This window comes from Pongo abelii, chromosome 11 (genome assembly GCF_028885655.2).
Source record: "Pongo abelii isolate AG06213 chromosome 11, NHGRI_mPonAbe1-v2.0_pri, whole genome shotgun sequence".
In the NCBI taxonomy this organism is placed as follows: domain Eukaryota; kingdom Metazoa; phylum Chordata; class Mammalia; order Primates; family Hominidae; genus Pongo; species Pongo abelii.
The window spans coordinates 135,289,497-135,307,114 of NC_071996.2; the positions used below are offsets into that span (position 1 = coordinate 135,289,497).

General features: G+C 43.3%; 1 protein-coding gene across 1 annotated transcript in view; it reads right to left on the bottom strand.

Moving 5' to 3' along the window:
- Positions 1-480: 480 nt before the first annotated feature.
- The window catches only part of PDE6D (phosphodiesterase 6D), a 48,516-nt gene continuing 31,378 nt past the window's right edge, over positions 481-17,618 (bottom strand). Inside the window, exons 2-5 of the mRNA XM_002812984.5 lie at positions 7,135-7,223; positions 6,088-6,213; positions 5,261-5,366; positions 481-1,075 (exon numbers count right to left, since the gene is read on the bottom strand). Of these exons, the coding sequence (XP_002813030.1) occupies positions 994-1,075; positions 5,261-5,366; positions 6,088-6,213; positions 7,135-7,223 (403 nt within the window). The 3' untranslated portion in view covers positions 481-993. The remainder of the gene's footprint in view (positions 1,076-5,260; positions 5,367-6,087; positions 6,214-7,134; positions 7,224-17,618) is intronic.

Genomic DNA, 17,618 nt, shown 5'->3' on the forward strand with positions numbered 1-17,618 from the left:
TGGCTTCCAATGATGGCAGTCTTAAAGGCCTCCCAGCCTCCTCCCAGCCCAGATGCCTTCCCATCATTCTCCAGTTAGGTTCATGCAGATCTTTTCATTTTGTAGCTTCTAGTCTCACTTAGGAATACAAGAGTCCCTACTCTACCAACTTAGAACTGCCCTTTCTTGAAACTTATTGAACAAATGAATACTATAAACAAACAGAAAAAATTAACAATAATAAACAAACAAAGGGTGCATGTATGTTGTGGAAAAGAACCACTAAAGATTGTGTCTAAAAGACAAATGTTAAGGTCATGGGTTTGGTTCAAGTATGTTGGACAATTTTGGAAAGCAGTTAACTGTGGCACTAGGGAACAAGATCTATCAGTTCCATTCCTGGAGTGAAATACAGTTGCGATCTTATATTTGGTTTCTTTCCCTTATGCAGCCAGGTTCACTTTCCAGAAAAAGGAGAGATAAAAGCAGTGCCATGCTAAAGACTGTAGGAATATTTTAATTCATATTTTTAATTACATTATGTAATAATATCACAGTCTATTTTACAAGTTAAATGTATGAGAATGTATGAAATAGAAATGGTAGGAAAAAACTAAACATGGGTCAGGAACACGGAATTTTTCCAAAACCAGGGGCCAAAGATAGATGTGTAGCCTGTACGGCCCAAGGAGGAGACAAGGAGGGTGACAGGTACAGTTACTGGTTTGTGGTATGTGTTTGTTCTCTGTGTGTATGCTGGGAAGGACTTGAGACCTGTCCCCTGCCCGGGTCTGGGGTTGGGAGTTCAGTCTGGTCAGCTGGAAGATGGCAGATTGGGAAAAAGCCATCTGGTTACCTACACAGAGCTGGTCCCCTGGTGGCTGCAGGTAGGTTCTGCTGTTGAGGGAATTAGGGGTGTATGTGTCAGAAATCAAACGTGTGGAGGAAAAAAGTAAAGAGCTTCCTCCTCCCTCCAAAAAACCCAAATTCTTGAAATGCACACACATTCTTCTTTCAAACATAGAAAAGTCTCACTCTGGATGTGCTTACAAGAAGATCGTCGTCAAAAAACTTTGTTTCTATGATAACGTTCCCACTGTAAGTAAGAAGAGAAACAGAGGGCAAAAGAGAGTGAGCATGTTAGGCACAAGATTTCATTTCCACAAAGTGGTTTCCATCTGGATTCCTGGGCCAATGGACATGTACCCACCCAGAGTCTTAGCTTGGGGACATTAAAATCCTTGTCTATATGGGGCTACAAGTCTAACATGACATTTAACTTATGTGGGTACATTCATCCCTGTCAAGCTCACAAATCAGAAGTGAGAGCATGTCTCCACTCCTTGGTACACTCTAAAGCCCTTAGTAGAGTGCTCTGCACACAGGGTGCTTATAGATCCGACTGACTTTCTGATACCGTATTCATGGACACCTCTGGCTGGTTTACACATAGAAGCCTGCAGACCTCGGGGGCAGTATCCTTCCCTACAGTACTCACTATAGTCGAAAGGTGGGCTTTGGCCTGGCCCACATCTATTTTCCTGCCTTTCGGTAACAGCACCTTGCTCTTCATTTGGGAACCACCCTTCCTCCAGTCCATGTGCCAAGTGAGTGGCCCCTCACTCACCTGGCAAAAGGGTGAACAGAGGATGTAACTTAGGCCAATCAGACTCTTTCCCTTGAGCAAGATCCTTCCTGTAGCTTCTCCTTGACGAAGCCATCCAGGGATTCCTGCCCATCTGCATCTTCCAAGCCGCCCCAGCTCTCCCCCTTAGTCTTTCAACTCTTGTATTAGCCAGAGCCTGTTTCTATGACTTAAAACTACAGAACACTAAATGATGCATCTGTATTGTGAGGTGTGAAGGAAGAATTTCATTTTTCTTGGGTATCTCAGTGCTCCCATTTGTAAAATGGGAGAGACCATGGCCTTCCCAAATCACACTTGAGCTGAGTTTAGGGCAACTGTTTTTGGGGGTTCTAAAAAGTTAAGTAGCCGGGCGCAGTGGCTCACGCCTGTAATCCCAGCACTTTGGGAGGCCGAGGTGGGTGGATCACAAGGTCAGGAGATCGAGACCATCCTGGCTAAACAGGGTGAAACCCCGTCTCTACTAAAAATACAAAAAAGTTAGCCAGGCGTGGTGGCGGGCGCCTGTAGTCCCCGCTACTCGGGAGGCTGAGGCAGGAGAATGGTGGGAACCCGGGAGGCGGAGCTTGCAGTGAGCCGAGATCACGCCACTGCACTCCAGCCTGGGCAACAGAGCAAGACTCTGTCTCAAAAAAAAAATAATAATAATAAAAAATAAAAAGTTAAGTATAGTTGGTTCCCTACTTATGATGAATCAACTTATGATCTTTCAACTTTATAGTGGATTTATGGGGACATTAAATTCATTTTTGACTTATGATATTTTCATCTTATGATAGGTTTGAGACAGAGTGAGACCGTCTCAAAAAAAACAGCAACAAAATATCAGGCCTCGTGAAGAAGAAGTCAAATGAAGTTTAATAAAATCTAAAAAAAAAAACCCCTGCTTTCCTAAACTACTCTGTACTTTCCCAGGGTAATTAATAACCAGCAGATACATTTCTGCTGGTAATTAATTATAAAACAGGTAAATAGGCCGGGTGTGGTGGCTCACGCCTGTAATCCCAGCACTTTGGGAGGCTGAGGCGGGCAGATCACGAGGTAAGGAGATCGAGACCATCCTGGCTAACATGGTGAAACCCCGTCTCTACTAAAAATATAAAAAAAAAAATAGCCAGGCATGGTGGCGGGCACCTGTAGTTTCAGCTACTCAGGAGGCTGAAGCAGGAGAATGGCGTGAACCTGGGAGGCGGAGGTTGCAGTGAGCTGGGATCATGCTATCGCACTCCAGCCTGGGCGACAGAGTGAGACTCTGTCTCAAAAAAAAAACCAAAAACCCAAAAAAACAGGTAAATAAGGTACTTGGAATCTGACTGGCTGATAGGATATAAAAATAGCTACCACTGTAATTAAAAATCTACTTTTAGGCCAGGCACGGTGGCTCACGCCTGTAATCCCAGCACTTTGGGAGGCTGAGGCGGGCGGATCACTTGAGGTCAGGAGATTGAGGCCATCCTGGCTAACAGGGTGAAACCCCATCTCTACTAAAAATACAAAAAATTAGCTGGGCGTGGTGGCGGGCGCCTGTAGTCCCAGCTACTCGGGAGGCTGAGGCAGGAGAAAGATGGGAACCTGGGAGGTGGAGCTTGCAGTGAGCTGAGATCTTGCCACTGCACTCCAGCCTGGGCGACAGAGCGAGACTCCATCTCAAAAAAAAAAAAAAAAAAATCTACTTTTAAAACTATTAAAACTTTAAAAAATTCTATTACAATTTGTTTGTTTGTTTGTTTGTTTTTTGAGGTGGAGTCTCGCCCTGTTGCCCAGGCTGGAGTGCAGGGGCACGATCTCGGCTCACTGCAACCTCCAGCACCTGGATTCAAGTGATTCTCCTACCTCAGCCTCCCGTGTAGCTGGGACTACAAGTGCGTGCCACCATGCCCAGCTAATTTTTTGTATTTTTAGTAGAGATGGGGTTTCACTGTGTTAGACAGGATGGTCTCGATTTCCTGACCTCGTGATCCACCCGACTTGGCTTCCCAAAGTGCTGGGATTACAGGTGTGAGCCACCGCGCTCAGTCTCTTACAAAATTTAGATGGGGTCTTGCTATGTTGCCCAAGCTAGTCTCAAACTCTTGGACTCAAGCAATCCTCCCACCTCAGCTTCCCAAGTAGCTAGGATTATAGGAAAGTGTCACCACACCTGGCTGTTAAAAAAAACTATTAAAAACTTTAAAAAAGGGGCTGGGCATGGTGGCTCACGCCTGTAATCCCAGCACTTTGGGAGGTCGAGGCGGGTGGATCACCTGAGGTTAGGAGATCGAGACCAGCCTGACCAATATGGTGAAACCCTGTCTCTACTAAAAATACAAAAAAAAAATTAACCGGTGTGGTGGTGTACGCCTGTAATCCCAGCTACTTGGGAGGCTGAGACAGGAGAATTGCTTGACCCTGGGAGGTGGAGCTTGCAGTGAACTGAGATCGCGCCACTGCACTCCAGCCTGGGTGACAGGGCGAGACTCTGTCTCAAAAAAAAAAAAAAACTTAAAAAGTAGAGACAGGCATGGTGGCACATGCTTGTAGTCTCACCTACTTAGGAGGCTGAGGCATGAAGATCACTTGAGCCCAGGAGTTGGAGTCCAGCCTGGGCAACATGGCAAGACCCTGTTTTTTAAAAAAATAAAATAAACAAAACCCAAAATCAAAACAAACAAAAAACCTAAAAGTAAATAACCTCAATTTTTAACAAATTCAATATGGTTTTCCTAAAGGAACTGTTGAAAGAGATGATCCAATATTACACAATTATCTGTGAGACTAACTCTTTTTTTTTTGAAATAGAGTCTTGGTCTGCTACCCAGGCTGGAATGCAGTGACATGATCTTGGCTCACTGTAACCTCCACCTCCCAGGTTCAAGCAATTCTCCTATCTCAGCTTCTTGAGTAGCTGGGACTACAGGTGTGTGCCATCATACCCAGCTAATTTGGGACTAACTCTTTAGAAGGTACTATTACTATAACATTTGAGAGACTAACATCTTTCCCACAGACAATGGGAGGTAGGACGTTATTGACAGTGTTTTTGGAAAAAGCACAAACAAATTGTTCTTTGAACAGGAACCAAAGCTATTAATATGGTAAGCCATTCTCCAAAAAACGGTAACCAAGTAGTATCCTCGAAAACAGAGTTATTAATGGGACTTTGCCAGATTCTGTTAAAGGTGATCTAAACAAAATACAGAGATACTGGAAGTATAGTAGTCAGGAATGGGAGCAAATTAACATAGATTCGGTATATATATTAAATGCCAGTCTCCGTCCATGTCATCACATTTTATCTTCACTACACCTCTGTAAGAGAGAATTAATTTCTGTGTTCAGAGATGAAAGACTAAGGCTCAGAGAGATAAAGTATATTAGTGCCCAAGATGACACAGGTAGTCAGGGTGAATCAGGAATTTAAATCTGGTTTAATCTAAAGTTTTATTTTTATTTTTATTTTTTGTTCTTTCTACTCTATCATACTGTCTTTTTCATATGAAAAAGGTCAGGAACCTGGAAACCTAGATACCCTTGGATACTCTTTTACTCTATTTCTCAACCAAGCTCTCTGCCCACTGAATGGCACCAGGAGTCCCACCTGCCTGGAATGCCTGTTTCTAGACACACTTCATGATTTCCTGAGACCTGCTCACTCACGTTAAGACGCTTGCTGGCATCATCTGGGACTCGGGTGCTGCCTCTATCAAGGACTGCCAGGTATTTGTGGAGTTAGGGATCACAAAGCCAAACTCGAAGAACCATTCTGAAGGAAGAAGGAAAAGCCGGGGTGAGCAGGTGCCCCAGTATAAAGTTTAAGGGCTCTTTGTCTCCCTCTCTAGAGTGAGCCTCTTCCTACCCTGAGAACCACCAAAGGAAGCTATCAGCAACCTCTCAGACCAGAGGCATAAAAAAGACAGGGAAGCCTGCTCAGGTTGTCCTCTGAACCACACCAAAGGCTTGCTTCTCATGCTTTGAGGTCTAAAGGACTAGGACCAGCGAGCAGGACACAATATAAGCAGCATTTTCTTAGAGGTAGGCTAGATGTGAACTATACATAGATACATAGCTAAATTCACTTGGAATTAGCTTGAAGGGGCTTATGCGTCCTTTACACTGCATGGTGAGAATTCAATGCAGAGTGGCCTTGCCAGTCAAATCTGTATGATACTGTATGTAGAGCACTGTACTAGGCCCTGCTCATAGCAGCTTCCTCCATGATCATATCACAATACAACGTCAGTGCCTAAACCAGGCACCACCATCCACGCTCCCAGTGTCAGAGACCTCAAAGCCCCTTGTAGTGGCTAGCTTTGTTTTGGTTTGTTTTCACTGGGGATTCACAGTCTTGCAGAGTGTAGGAACCCTACCACAAACTGAGTTGTAAAAGGAATGTTATCAAAGCACTGCTTTAGTTCACTGGGTATTGTTGCCTTTTGTCCTGGTCGCCCTAAGCCCTGATTTCAGGCATGTAGGCAGCAGAATACCTTCTAGGCATTGCCCTTTGAAGTAAACTTTTTGTTCCAGGCGGAATTTTTCCATTTGTTCTGTCGAAGAAAAATTAAGTTCTCGAGACACTGCCTTGCACTTGAGGATTTTCTTGGGAACACGGGCTGGTAAGAGAAAAACAAATGTTGAAGCCATTCTAAATGAAAACCACATAACTATGATGCTTCAAATTTCCAGGAGCTTCTTACAGCTGATTTAGAGAACACTTTATTACATTTTGGATAATGCCTTGGTAAGTGCACTACACTTTGTGTGGCTGAAAGCAGAGGTCTCCAATTGGTCACCCGTATCTGAAAGATATTAGATCTTCAAGGAACATCAGGTTTTGTGCATCTAAGGGCCTCATCTAGCTACTCTCATCAGGAAGGGGGCTGCATGGGTACCTTCTCTCTACTCTGTTCTGGTGATTTTAACCCCTTACTTCTTCTTTACTTCAGGAAGATAAAAATGCAAATTTTCTTTTGGAGAAAAAAGTTGAGATCTTAGTTTCTATCTTTGGGTATGTTCTAATGGTAAAATATCAGCACAAAATGGGTTTTGGGAAGTGAGAGAAAGAAATGTTAAGAAAGTAACTGGCTGGGCACGGTGGCTCACACCTGTAATCCCAGCACTTTGGGAGGCTGAGGCGGGCAGATCACTTGAGGTCCGGAGTTTGAGACCAGGAAGGCCAACATGGTGAAACCCCGTCTCTACTCAAAATACAAAAATTAGCCAGGTGTGGTGGCACACGCCTGTAATCCCAGCTACTTGGGAGGCTGAGACATGAGAATCACTGGAACCTGGGAAGCGGAGGTTGCAGTGAGCCAAGATCACACCACTGCACTCCATCCAGCCTGGGTGATAGAGAAAGACTGTGTCTCAAAAAAAAAAAAAAAGTAACTGAAACTGTCAACAACACATGGATTGACATGCTGTGTCTTCAGGGGCTCCCCGCCTATTAGGTGTGTGTTAACTTAGCTCTCTTATGCTCAGGCGCTAGTCTGGCATTGGTCGCAGCCCTGTGTAGATAAAGGGTTGGAAAGTACCTTCATGCTCCACACCAGGGACAGACAGGTCTTCTGTTCCTTGCCAGAGTATCTTCCCTGTCTCAGCATCCCGAAGGTTCATCCAATTTCTGATCAAATATGACTAAGGAAAAATAAGGCACTGAAAGTGACTCCCACTTTGTACTCTAGGTGTCTCATGTTTACTCCCACCAACTCTTGTTTACTTTTTAAAAAGTCTGTCAAATGGCTCATTGCCATGGAAGCAGATAAGAATGTGAGGAGAGTCAAAAAGACATCTAAAGGAAGAAGCAGAAACCTAGAGAAGTTACTTTTATCTATGAGAATCCTAAGACTGCACACACCTAGAGATTGCAAGAAAGGGACAGAAAATAAATAGTGCAAAATTTAAAATTTACCAACAGGATCTGACCAACCAAGATAAAATACCTAAAGAAACAAATATCAGATGTACCCCAAGGAAACAACTCATGAAGATCACTCTACAGTGAAGGCCACAGTCCATAAACTTCACCCACAAGCACAGAACTCTCAAATTGCTTTGTAGTGCCCCCCTCTGTTTTTTTTTGAAACAGAGTCTCACTCTGTCACACAGGCTGGAATGCAGTGGCACAATCTCAGCTCACTACAACCTTCACCTCCTCGGTTCAAGCAATTCTTGTGCCTCAGCCTCCTGAATAGCTGGAATTACAGGAGCACGTCACCAAGCCCAGCTTATTTTTGTATTTTTAATAGAGATGGGGTTTCACCATGTTGGCCAGGCTGGTCTCGAACTCCTGACCTCAAGTGATCTGTCTGCCTCAGCCTCTGAGTGCCCTGTTTTTAAATATGAGAAGATAGCCAAGTATCAACAGAAATTTAAGAAAGCATTTATTATGAAAGACAGACCAAAACAAACTAAAAGAAAAAAGTAACAGAGGAATAAAGAGGCTTACAGATAAAGACATAAGTTTTAAAAAGGAGCATTAAAAAAAGAGAGATATGACATAACCTCTACAGACACTAAAAATTAATACAATAAAATTCTGTATATTTTAGGTGAATTTCTCTGGTTTGAGGTTACAACTTATGAAGCTGGTTAACTGATGTTCTCTGTCAGAAAATGCCTTCTAACGTAAGTATTTATATTTTCTAGTTTCTGTATTGTTTGATACATTAAATGAGTCAATAATACCAATTTAAAAAAGAATATTCAGAGAACAAAAAAGAACTCTAGAAACACATATATTTTGATAGCAGAACCAAACAACTCAACGCAAAGACAAAATTGAAGAAAGCTTTCAGAATGAAAAAGGCAAGGATAGAAAACAGGAGAGCAGGCTGAGTGTGGTGGCTCACGTCTGTAATTCCAGCACTTTGGGAGGCTGAGGCGGGTGGATTCCTTGAGCTCAGGAGTTTGAGATTAGCCTGGGAAACATGGTGAAACCTCATCTCTACAAAAATACAAAATTAACCCGTCATGGTGGTGCATGCCTGTGGTCCCAGCTACTCTGGAGGCTGAGGTGAAAGGATTGCCTGAGCCCACAAAATCAATGCTGCAGTGAGCCGAGATCATGCGACTGCACTCCAGCCTGGGCGACAGAGGGAGACCCTGTCTCAAAAAAAAAAAAAAAGAGAGTAAAGGTACAAAAACTTATAGTCCAAGAATAGTCCAAGAGTTCTAGTGTCTAACTAATAGAAGTTCTAGAAAGGTAGAACAGAGAGAACTGAGGGGAGGATGGCATCAATAAATTAATTCAAGAAAATTTCGTAGATTGAAAGTGTCTAGGCCAGGAGCGGTGGCTCACCTGTAATCCCAGCACTTTGGGAGGCTGAGGCAGGTGGATCACCTGAAGTTGGGAGTTCAAGACCAGCCTGACCAACATGGAGAAACCTCATCTCTACTGAAAATACAAAATTAGCCAGACATGGTGGTACCTGCCTGTAATCCCAGCTACTCAGGAGGCTGAGGCAGGAGAATCACTTGAACCTGGGAGATTGCGCCATTGCACTCCAGCCTCAACAAGAGCGAAACTCTGTCTCAAAAAAAAGGGTGTAGCAAATGCCCAAGTCACATAATTAGTGAATTTACAGAATATCAAAGATAAAGAAAAGTGAAAAGCTTCCAGAGGTTAAACAAGTCATTATACAAAGGGTCAAATCAGAATAGGAAAAAAAAAATCAGAATAAGTCAAATTCAAAAGGAACCCTGGAGGATAGGAGACAATTTAGCAGGGCCTTTAAAACTTTCAGGGAAACAATTCCTGAAACAAACTAAAAAATATTTGCTTTCTTAGGAAACTAAGGAAAATATGGCTTCATCAAAATGACAGAGAAAACCAAGGAAGGGGATGACATGGGATATAGCAAGCAAGAAACAGCTGAAGGGAGTCCCCTGAGTGACAGTGAAGGAAGATCCCAAGACAACAGCTCTTTAACAGGTCTGGAGAGTGACTAGTCCAGGGTCCAGGCTAGAGCAGGTCACAAAGCTCAGGAAGAGATTTTCTTTTAAAAAGATGAAATTCATAGAATACCTAGTGTGTTTATATGGAAAGGAGATTTATACAATTAGAGGGAGATTTTGGGGTCAAATTCATGAGAAGCACAGAAAATCTAAGCAAATGACAAAAATCCAAGTATTGACATCAAGAAAAATTAAAGGTAATACTGGAAGAAAAAAGTAGTCATAGTATAACTCATGGCTTCATTGCAAGTAGTGCTGATATGGTCATAACAACGAAAGCACATGCTAACACCCAGTATAATTTACCTGGGAGGATGGGGGAACAAGAGTATGTATATCCGGATAGTCAGGCACGAAATGTTGAGAAACAACAAAACTGTCATTTTCCATAGTGGAAAGTGGATAAATAATGCTAAAATGGAAACATTACAACATAGCCACAATTTGCTTTTTAGAAATACCAAGATGAATACCAAATAAATAAACTAAAAAGGATTGAAAATAGTTTTCTCTGGGGAGTAGAAAATAGGGGGACAGGGAGTGGTGCTCTTCATCAGAAACTTGATAGACTGTGTTTTTTGGTTTTTTTTTTTGAGATGGAGTTTCGCTCTTGTTGCCTAGGCTGGAGTGCAATGGCATGATCTTGGCTCACCGCAATCTCCACCTCCCAGGTTCAAGCAATTCTCCTGCCTCAGCCTCCTGAGTAGCTGGGATTACAGGCATGCACCACCACGCCCGGCTAATTTTTGTATTTTTAACTAGAGACGGGGTTTCTCCATGTTGTTCAGGCTGGTCTCAAACTCCTGACCTCAGGTGATCCGCTCGCCTTGGCCTTCCAAAGTGCTGGGATTACAGGTGTGAGCCACCTTGCCTGGCTGACTGTGATTGTTTAAATGATGAACACATACAACTTAATAAAAATAAAGACAAAATTTAAGAAGAGAGTGCTAAGTTTTTTTTTGTTTTGTTTTAAAAAACAATTGACAAACCATTAAAGGAAAGAAAATTAATATTATGCAAGGACAGAGGCTAAGTCTGCAAAAGATCATTAATATTTGCAAAGAGACTGAGCTGCAGATAAATATATGTATAATATATAGTTTACACGTGTCTTTTTTTGGTTTTCTTTTTTTGCTATCTTGTGATCAGACTCTCTTCCCAAAGAAGAGAGTCTCTACCTTGTGGAAGGCAGTGACCGCTCTGCACTACAGCAGCTAGAAAGGCCAGATCCTTTTCTCCCAGCCCTGGTGTAATTAGGGGTGAGCACAAGAAGGCCTAGCCTTGGACACTTGCTGCCCAGTTCTGGGGTCCTGAAGCTATAGGACTTGCGAGGGAGTTGGAAGTTCTTCAGGGTGGGGGCAGCAGGGGCATGCCAACCTGCCCTTTCCTACTGTGTGGTCTTTGCTACAGACCCTGTCCTTCAACTCCCAGGCAGTTCCAAAAACCTCAGATACCCTTTCCCATTGTTTGAATAGCTTGCAGTGGAGAACCCTAAACAACACAGCTGACTGGAATCATCATGTGTGTAATAACACTACATTTTACCCTCTGGAGAGATTCTGTCTAGGTTTTGCTGCTATACAAGAAAAGTCTCAAAATATAACAAAGGGTTATTCAGCAGAGTGCCTGCAATGTGATGAGGAGTCTATCTTTCTGTGCACTCAACCTGCTTGTGGGCATCCCTGCATGTATGTACCGTCGCTTTCAGGTCACATTGGTTGTATCATTCTCCCTTCAGGGTGTGCAATTCCTAACAAACTCTCCTTCTATGCTCAATACATCTCCAGACAGTGCCGTTCCTCTCCACCCGTGTGATCTGCCTTCCTCTGGTTCATATTTTCAAGCTCCACTTTTTTTTTTTTTAAACAACTAAATTCAAAAGCAAGTTCACATACTTGCTTAGGTCATGTCTCACAATTATAATTACTATAAATATGCTCACACATCCCAGGGTCTCTATATGTTAAGCGAAAGCTTCCCAACTGCAGAAGGAAAACAACAGATACTACTGCTCTATCAATCCCCTCTGAGCTCAGATCTAAACTGTCCCAGGCAGCTAAGCCCAAGGTTTTCTGAAGACATAGTCCTCATTCGACCTGCTCTGAACAAGCTTTTCATTCTTTCACAGCAGATAGTGTCCTATGTACCCACTACGGCAACATGGACATCAGACTTTCTTAAATTAAACAATAAGACTAAACAAAACTAAAATGACTTCTGCAGTTCCAGGCTCACAGGCAGGTGAGGCATTCTAGCAAAACTAGAAAAGTCCCGGAGGGTCCCTGCACAAAGCTGCAGCTGGAGCAGACTGAACTTCCAGAAAAAGCACTACTGTGACTGGCAGAGGTCAGAAAAGCAAAGCCTGGGGCCAGGACTTACTCCTCAATCTATATATTAAATGATAAAAAAGAAAGATGTTTTAAATTAGTCTTCTATCTGGTATTTAGTGAATAGTAAATTTAAGCTCCCCTTATTTCAAGGGACAGAAGTAGCTAAAAATACATGGCTGACTTCCACAACACGAATGTCTTTTCTCTGTAAATAATCAGGTTAAGGACTTAATTGCTTTCTTTCTTTTTTTTTTTTTTGGAGACTGAGTTTCGCTCTTGTTGCCCAGATGGGAGTGAATGGTGCGATCTCGGCTCACCACAAACTCCGCCTCCCGGGTTCAAGTGATTCTCCTGCCTCAGCCTCCTGAGTAGTTGGGATTACAGGCATGCACCACCATGCCCGGCTAATTTTGTATTTTTAGTAGCGATGGGGTTTCTCCATGTTGGTCAGGCTGGTCTCGAACTCCCAACCTCAGGTGATCTGCTTGCCTCGGCCTCCCAAAATGCTGGGATTACAGGCGTTGAGACACCATGCCCGGCCCTAATTGCTTATCTTTTTGGGAATCACATAAAAATATATTCTATAAAATATATTTATATGTTTGGCCAGTTCAATAACTATGTACTTCCTGCATGTGCCCTAATCTGGAAAATTATCTACCAGTATCTATATCATGTGCTTCATTTTATAATCCTTGCACATTTTAATCCTTAACAAGTTTTGTAAGATTTTATCCTCAATACAGCATTAGAGAAATACAAAGAGAGCTCCATCCAAGGATGTTGGGATTGAGGCCATTGAAGGCGCCTCTAAGTTCTGTAATTTTAGGGGTGAAAAGGAAGCCCTTAGTTTATGGTAGAAATGCAGCAATTTGGGAACAACTTTATAAAATGGAAATCCATAATAGTCTATTAGTAAGGAGAAAAAAAAGTTATTAAGGTAGATGTCTTAAAATAATAACAATGAGAAAAGCTGGTCCTCAAAAGAGGAAACTTCAAGTTGACTTCTGAGGAGCCAGAAAAAAAAAAAAAAAGAGGAAACATTTGGCTAAAAATGCTAGAAATGAAAGGCAAGCTTTGATGATTGGTCATCATCTGGCTAAAAACATATTTGTTTTAACAGCTTATTGCTAACCAGATCTTTTAGAGAAAAAGAGCTCGAGTTTTAAGATTCAAAGGTCAAGTCACTTCCAATCTTGAGAGGAGGATTAGGTGGACAGGCTTTAAAGGAGGGGCTGGAGTACTATTTATAAGTTCTACCCTCTGGGTCAGCCAGGTCTTTGTTCATTTAAAAGCTCCCTGGTGATTTATACGAAGGATGAGCACAAAGGAACATTCCTTTCCTATGGGAAGCCTCCTGCTTAGAGGAGATTGGGCCCTGGTACCCTCTAATTTGGAACCAGGCAAACATAAAGAAGCACTTTCATATGTAAAATAAGAATATCTTAAAAATAAGCTTCAGAACAAAACCAATAGTTTGCAAAGTATTAAGCGTTAGAAAGGTAAAAAAGGAAGTAAATATTCCATAAATATTATGGAAGAATGGGTGACACTTGGCTCAACACAGGTTACACAAATCCTCTTGTGTCTTACAGAATAGTTGTGACCTGGTGTGATTCAGATGCAGTCTGGTGCAGGAGCTGGGGGCAGACTTGAGGTATAGAAGGCAGTGAAGGAGGTGGGTGGTAGAATGGGAAGGGAAGGATTGGGGATCAGAAGAGATCAGTTAGATGAATGGGGTACTAGGTAAATTTCCTTGAGAGATGTGAAAGTAGGAAACAGGATAATAAAATGATTTAACCAAGCTTGTCCAACCCATGGCCTCTGGGCTCCATGTGGCCCAACACAAATTTGTAAACTTTCTTAAAACTTATTTATTTTTTAGTTCATCAGCTATCGTCAGTGTATTTTATTTTTTAATTTTTACTTTACTTTATTTTATTTTTGAGACGGAGTCTCTATCTGTTGCCCAGGCTGGAGTGCAGTGGTGCAATCTCGGCTCACTGCAACCTCCACGTCCCAGGTTCAAGCGATTCTCCTGCCTCAGCATCCTGAGTAGCTGGGATTACAGGTGCCTGCCCCCATGCCCGGCTAATTTTTTGTATTTTTAGTACAGACGGGGTTTCACTATGCTGTCCAGGCTGGTCTCAAACTCCTGACCTCAAGCAATCCACCTGCCTCGGTTTCCCAAAGTGCTGGGATTACAGGCGTGAGCCACGGTGCCTGGCCCGTTAGTGTATTTTACATGTGCTCCAAGAGAATTCTTCCAGTGTGGCCCAGGAAAGCCAAAAGATTGGACACCCCTGTTAAACTAGTTTGTAACAATCATCTAGGAGTATTTTGGAATGAGTACGCTGGTTCTGAGAGACTTGATTAGTTTTAAATGGAAATAGTCAACATCATTTTTTATATAATAAACGGATCCACACTACATGCCCATACCTCACTGGCCAGTTGAAGGAGGAAGAAAGAGAAATCAGGGTAAGAGAATAGAGAGTGAGAGGGAATGGGGAAGACAAAAAGCAGAAGAGAAAAGAAACATGGGGGACACACACAGGAGAGACACAGGGACAGAGTGAAGGGGAAAACAAGACTGAGAAAAAACACAGAAAGGCCCATATACAACTCAGAACCAAGAGACAGAGCCAGGACAGAAGGCAACAAAAAGGAAGAGTTTCTGAAAATTTGGAGATAAGATCCCATACAGTTTTCTCCCTACTTTAATATTGTATAGCTGTCTGGGTTAGTGAGTTTCATAAGACAGTTTGAAATTGATGAGCACAGGAGGAAGACTAAGTATTTCAAGTGTTAAACTCCTCTGAAAATGTTAATTGGCTGGTTCACAGTTTCGTGTAATTTATCATCCAAACGATGATACTTTTTTTCTTTTGAGATGGAGTTTCGCTCTTTGTTGCCCAGGCCGGAATGCAGTGGTGCGATCTCGGCTCACTGCAACCTCCGCCTCCCGGGTTCAAGCGATTCTCCTGTCTTAGACTCCTGAGTAGCTGGGATTACAGGCATGCGCCAGCACACCTGGCTAATTTTTGTATTTTTAGTAGAGACAGGGTTTCACCATGTTGGCCAGGGTGGTCTTGAACTCCTGACCTCAGGTGATCCACCTGCCTCATCCTCCCAGAGTGCTGGGATTACAGGCATGAGCCTCCACACCCGACCTATGATACTTTTAAGAAGAAAGAGTGTGCTAACTGGAGAGCACATTTAAATGAGCTGGTTCATAAAATGTGCTAGAACAGTCCTTGGCATTGGTAAGCCATGTGTTAGCTATTATTATTATCAATGACAATTAATTCTTTATTGTTGCCCATCTAGCATTCTGACTGGTTTTCCTTGCTTCTATTCTTGCCTCCTTCTCCATTCTCTTCATAGAAGGAAAGGGTCTTTTAAAACTGTAAATTAGATGTCAATCCCCGGCTTTCCTCTGCACTTAAAAAAATCGAGTTCTTTCCATGGTCTACAAGGCCCCTCAATCACTATGCCCTAGGCACAAAAGCCTCTCACCTCTTTCTCCAATACACTAATACCTCTTCTCACCTGCGCCAAGCAGCCTGAGTACTCTTGACCTTATTCTTCACAGCCTCAGGTCCTGGTGTCAGTGGCACCTCCCCTGAGAGGTTACTGGGAACACTGAGTCCACAATGGGTTCTGAATGCACAATTGCTTCTTCCTCATTTTCTCTTGCTGCCGCCATGTAAGAATAGGCTTTCACCTCCTGCCATGATTCTGAGGCCTCCCCAGCCATGTGGAACTGTAAGTCCAATTAAAGCTTTTTTTTTTGTTCCCAGTTTCGGGTATGTCTTTATTAGCAGCATGAAAACAAACTAATATAGTAGATTGGTACCAGTAGATTGGGGTGTTGCTGAAAAGATACCTGAAAATGTGGAAGCAACTTTGAAACTGGGTAACAGGCAGAGGTTGGAACAGTTTGAAGGGCTCAGAAGAAGACAGGAAAATGTGGGAAAGTTTGGAACTACCTAGAGACTTGTTAAATGGCTTTGCCCAAAATGCTGATAGCAATATAGACAATAAAATTCAGAAGGAGATGAGGAACTTGTTGGGCACTGGAGCAAAGGTGACTCTTGTTATGTTTTAGCAAAGATACTGGTGGCATTTTGCCCGTGCCCTAGAGATTTCTAGAACTTTGAACTTGAGAGAGGTTTAGGGTATCTGGTGGAAAAAATTTCTAAGCAGCAAAGCATTTAAGAGATAACTGGGGTGCTGTTAAAGGCATTCAGTTTTATAAGGAAAGCAGAGCATAAAAGTTTGGAAAATTTGCAGCCTATGTGATAGAAAAGAAAAACCAATTTTCTGGGGAGAAATTCAAGCCAGCTGCAGAAATTTGCATAAGTAGCAAGGAGCCTAATGTTAATCCCCAAGACCACGGGGAATTTGTCTCAAGGCCACATCAGAGAATTTCCCTGCAGCCCCTCCCATCAAGGACCCAGAGGCCCAGGAGGAAAAAGTGGTTTCATGGGCTGGGCCTAGATTCCCCATGCTGTGTGCAGCCACTTGGTGCCATGTCCCAGCTGCTCCAGCCATGGCTAAAAGGGGCCAATGTACAGCTCAGGCTGCGGCTTCAGAGGGTGGAGGCCCCAAGCCTTAGCAGCTTCCGTGTGGTGTTGAGCGTGCGGGTGTACAGAAGTCAAGAATTGAGGTTTGGGAACCTCCGCCTGGAGTTTAGATGTACGGAAATGCCTGGATGCCCAGACAAAAGTTTGCTACAGAGGCAGGGCCCTCATAAAGCGCCTCAGCTAGGGCAGTGAGTAAGGGAAATGTGGGGTTGGAGCCCCCACACAGAGTCCCTACTGGGGCACTGCCTAGTGGAGCTGCAAAAAGAGGTCCACTCTCCTCCAGACCCCAGAATGGTAGATCCACCAACCTGCACCGTGCACCTGGAAAAGCCACAGACACTCAACGCCAGCTGGTGAAAGCAGGCAGGAGGGAGGCTGTACCCTGCAAAGCCACAGGGGCGGAGTTGCCCAAGACCATGAGAACCCGCCTCTTGCATCACCGTGACCTGTTTGTGAGACCTGGAGTCAAAGGAGCTCATTTTGGAGCCTTAAAATTTGACTGCCCCGCTGGATTTCAGACTTGCATGGGCCCTGTAACCCCTTTGTTTTGGCCAATTTCTCCCATTTGAAATGGCTGTATTTACTCAATACCTGTACCCCCACTGTATCTAGGAAGTAACTAGTTTGCTTTTGATTTTACAGGCTCATAGGCGGATGGGACTTGCCAAGGCAAAGTCTCAGATGAGACTTTTTTTTTTTTTGAGATGGAGTCTCACTCTGTTTTATTTTTTTTTGAGATGGAGTCTCACTCTGTTCAGGCTGGAGTGCAGTGGTGTGATCTCAGCTCACTGCAATCTCTGCCTCCCAGGTTCAAGTGATTCTTCTGCCTCAGCCTCTCAAGTAGCTGGGATTACAGGCACCTGCCACCATGCCCGGCTAGTTTTTCGTATTTTTTAGTAGAGATGGGGTTTTGCCATATTGGGCAGGCTGGTCTTGAACTCCTGACCTCAGGTGATCCAGCTGCCTTGGCCTCTCAAAGTGCTGGGATTACAGGCGTGAGCTACTGTGCCAGGCCTCAGATGAGACTTTGGACTGTGGACTTTTGGGTTAATGTTGAAATGAGTTAAGACTTTGGGGGATTGTTGGAAAGGCATGATTGGTTTTGAAGTGTGAGGACACGAGATTTGGAGAGGCCAGGGGCAG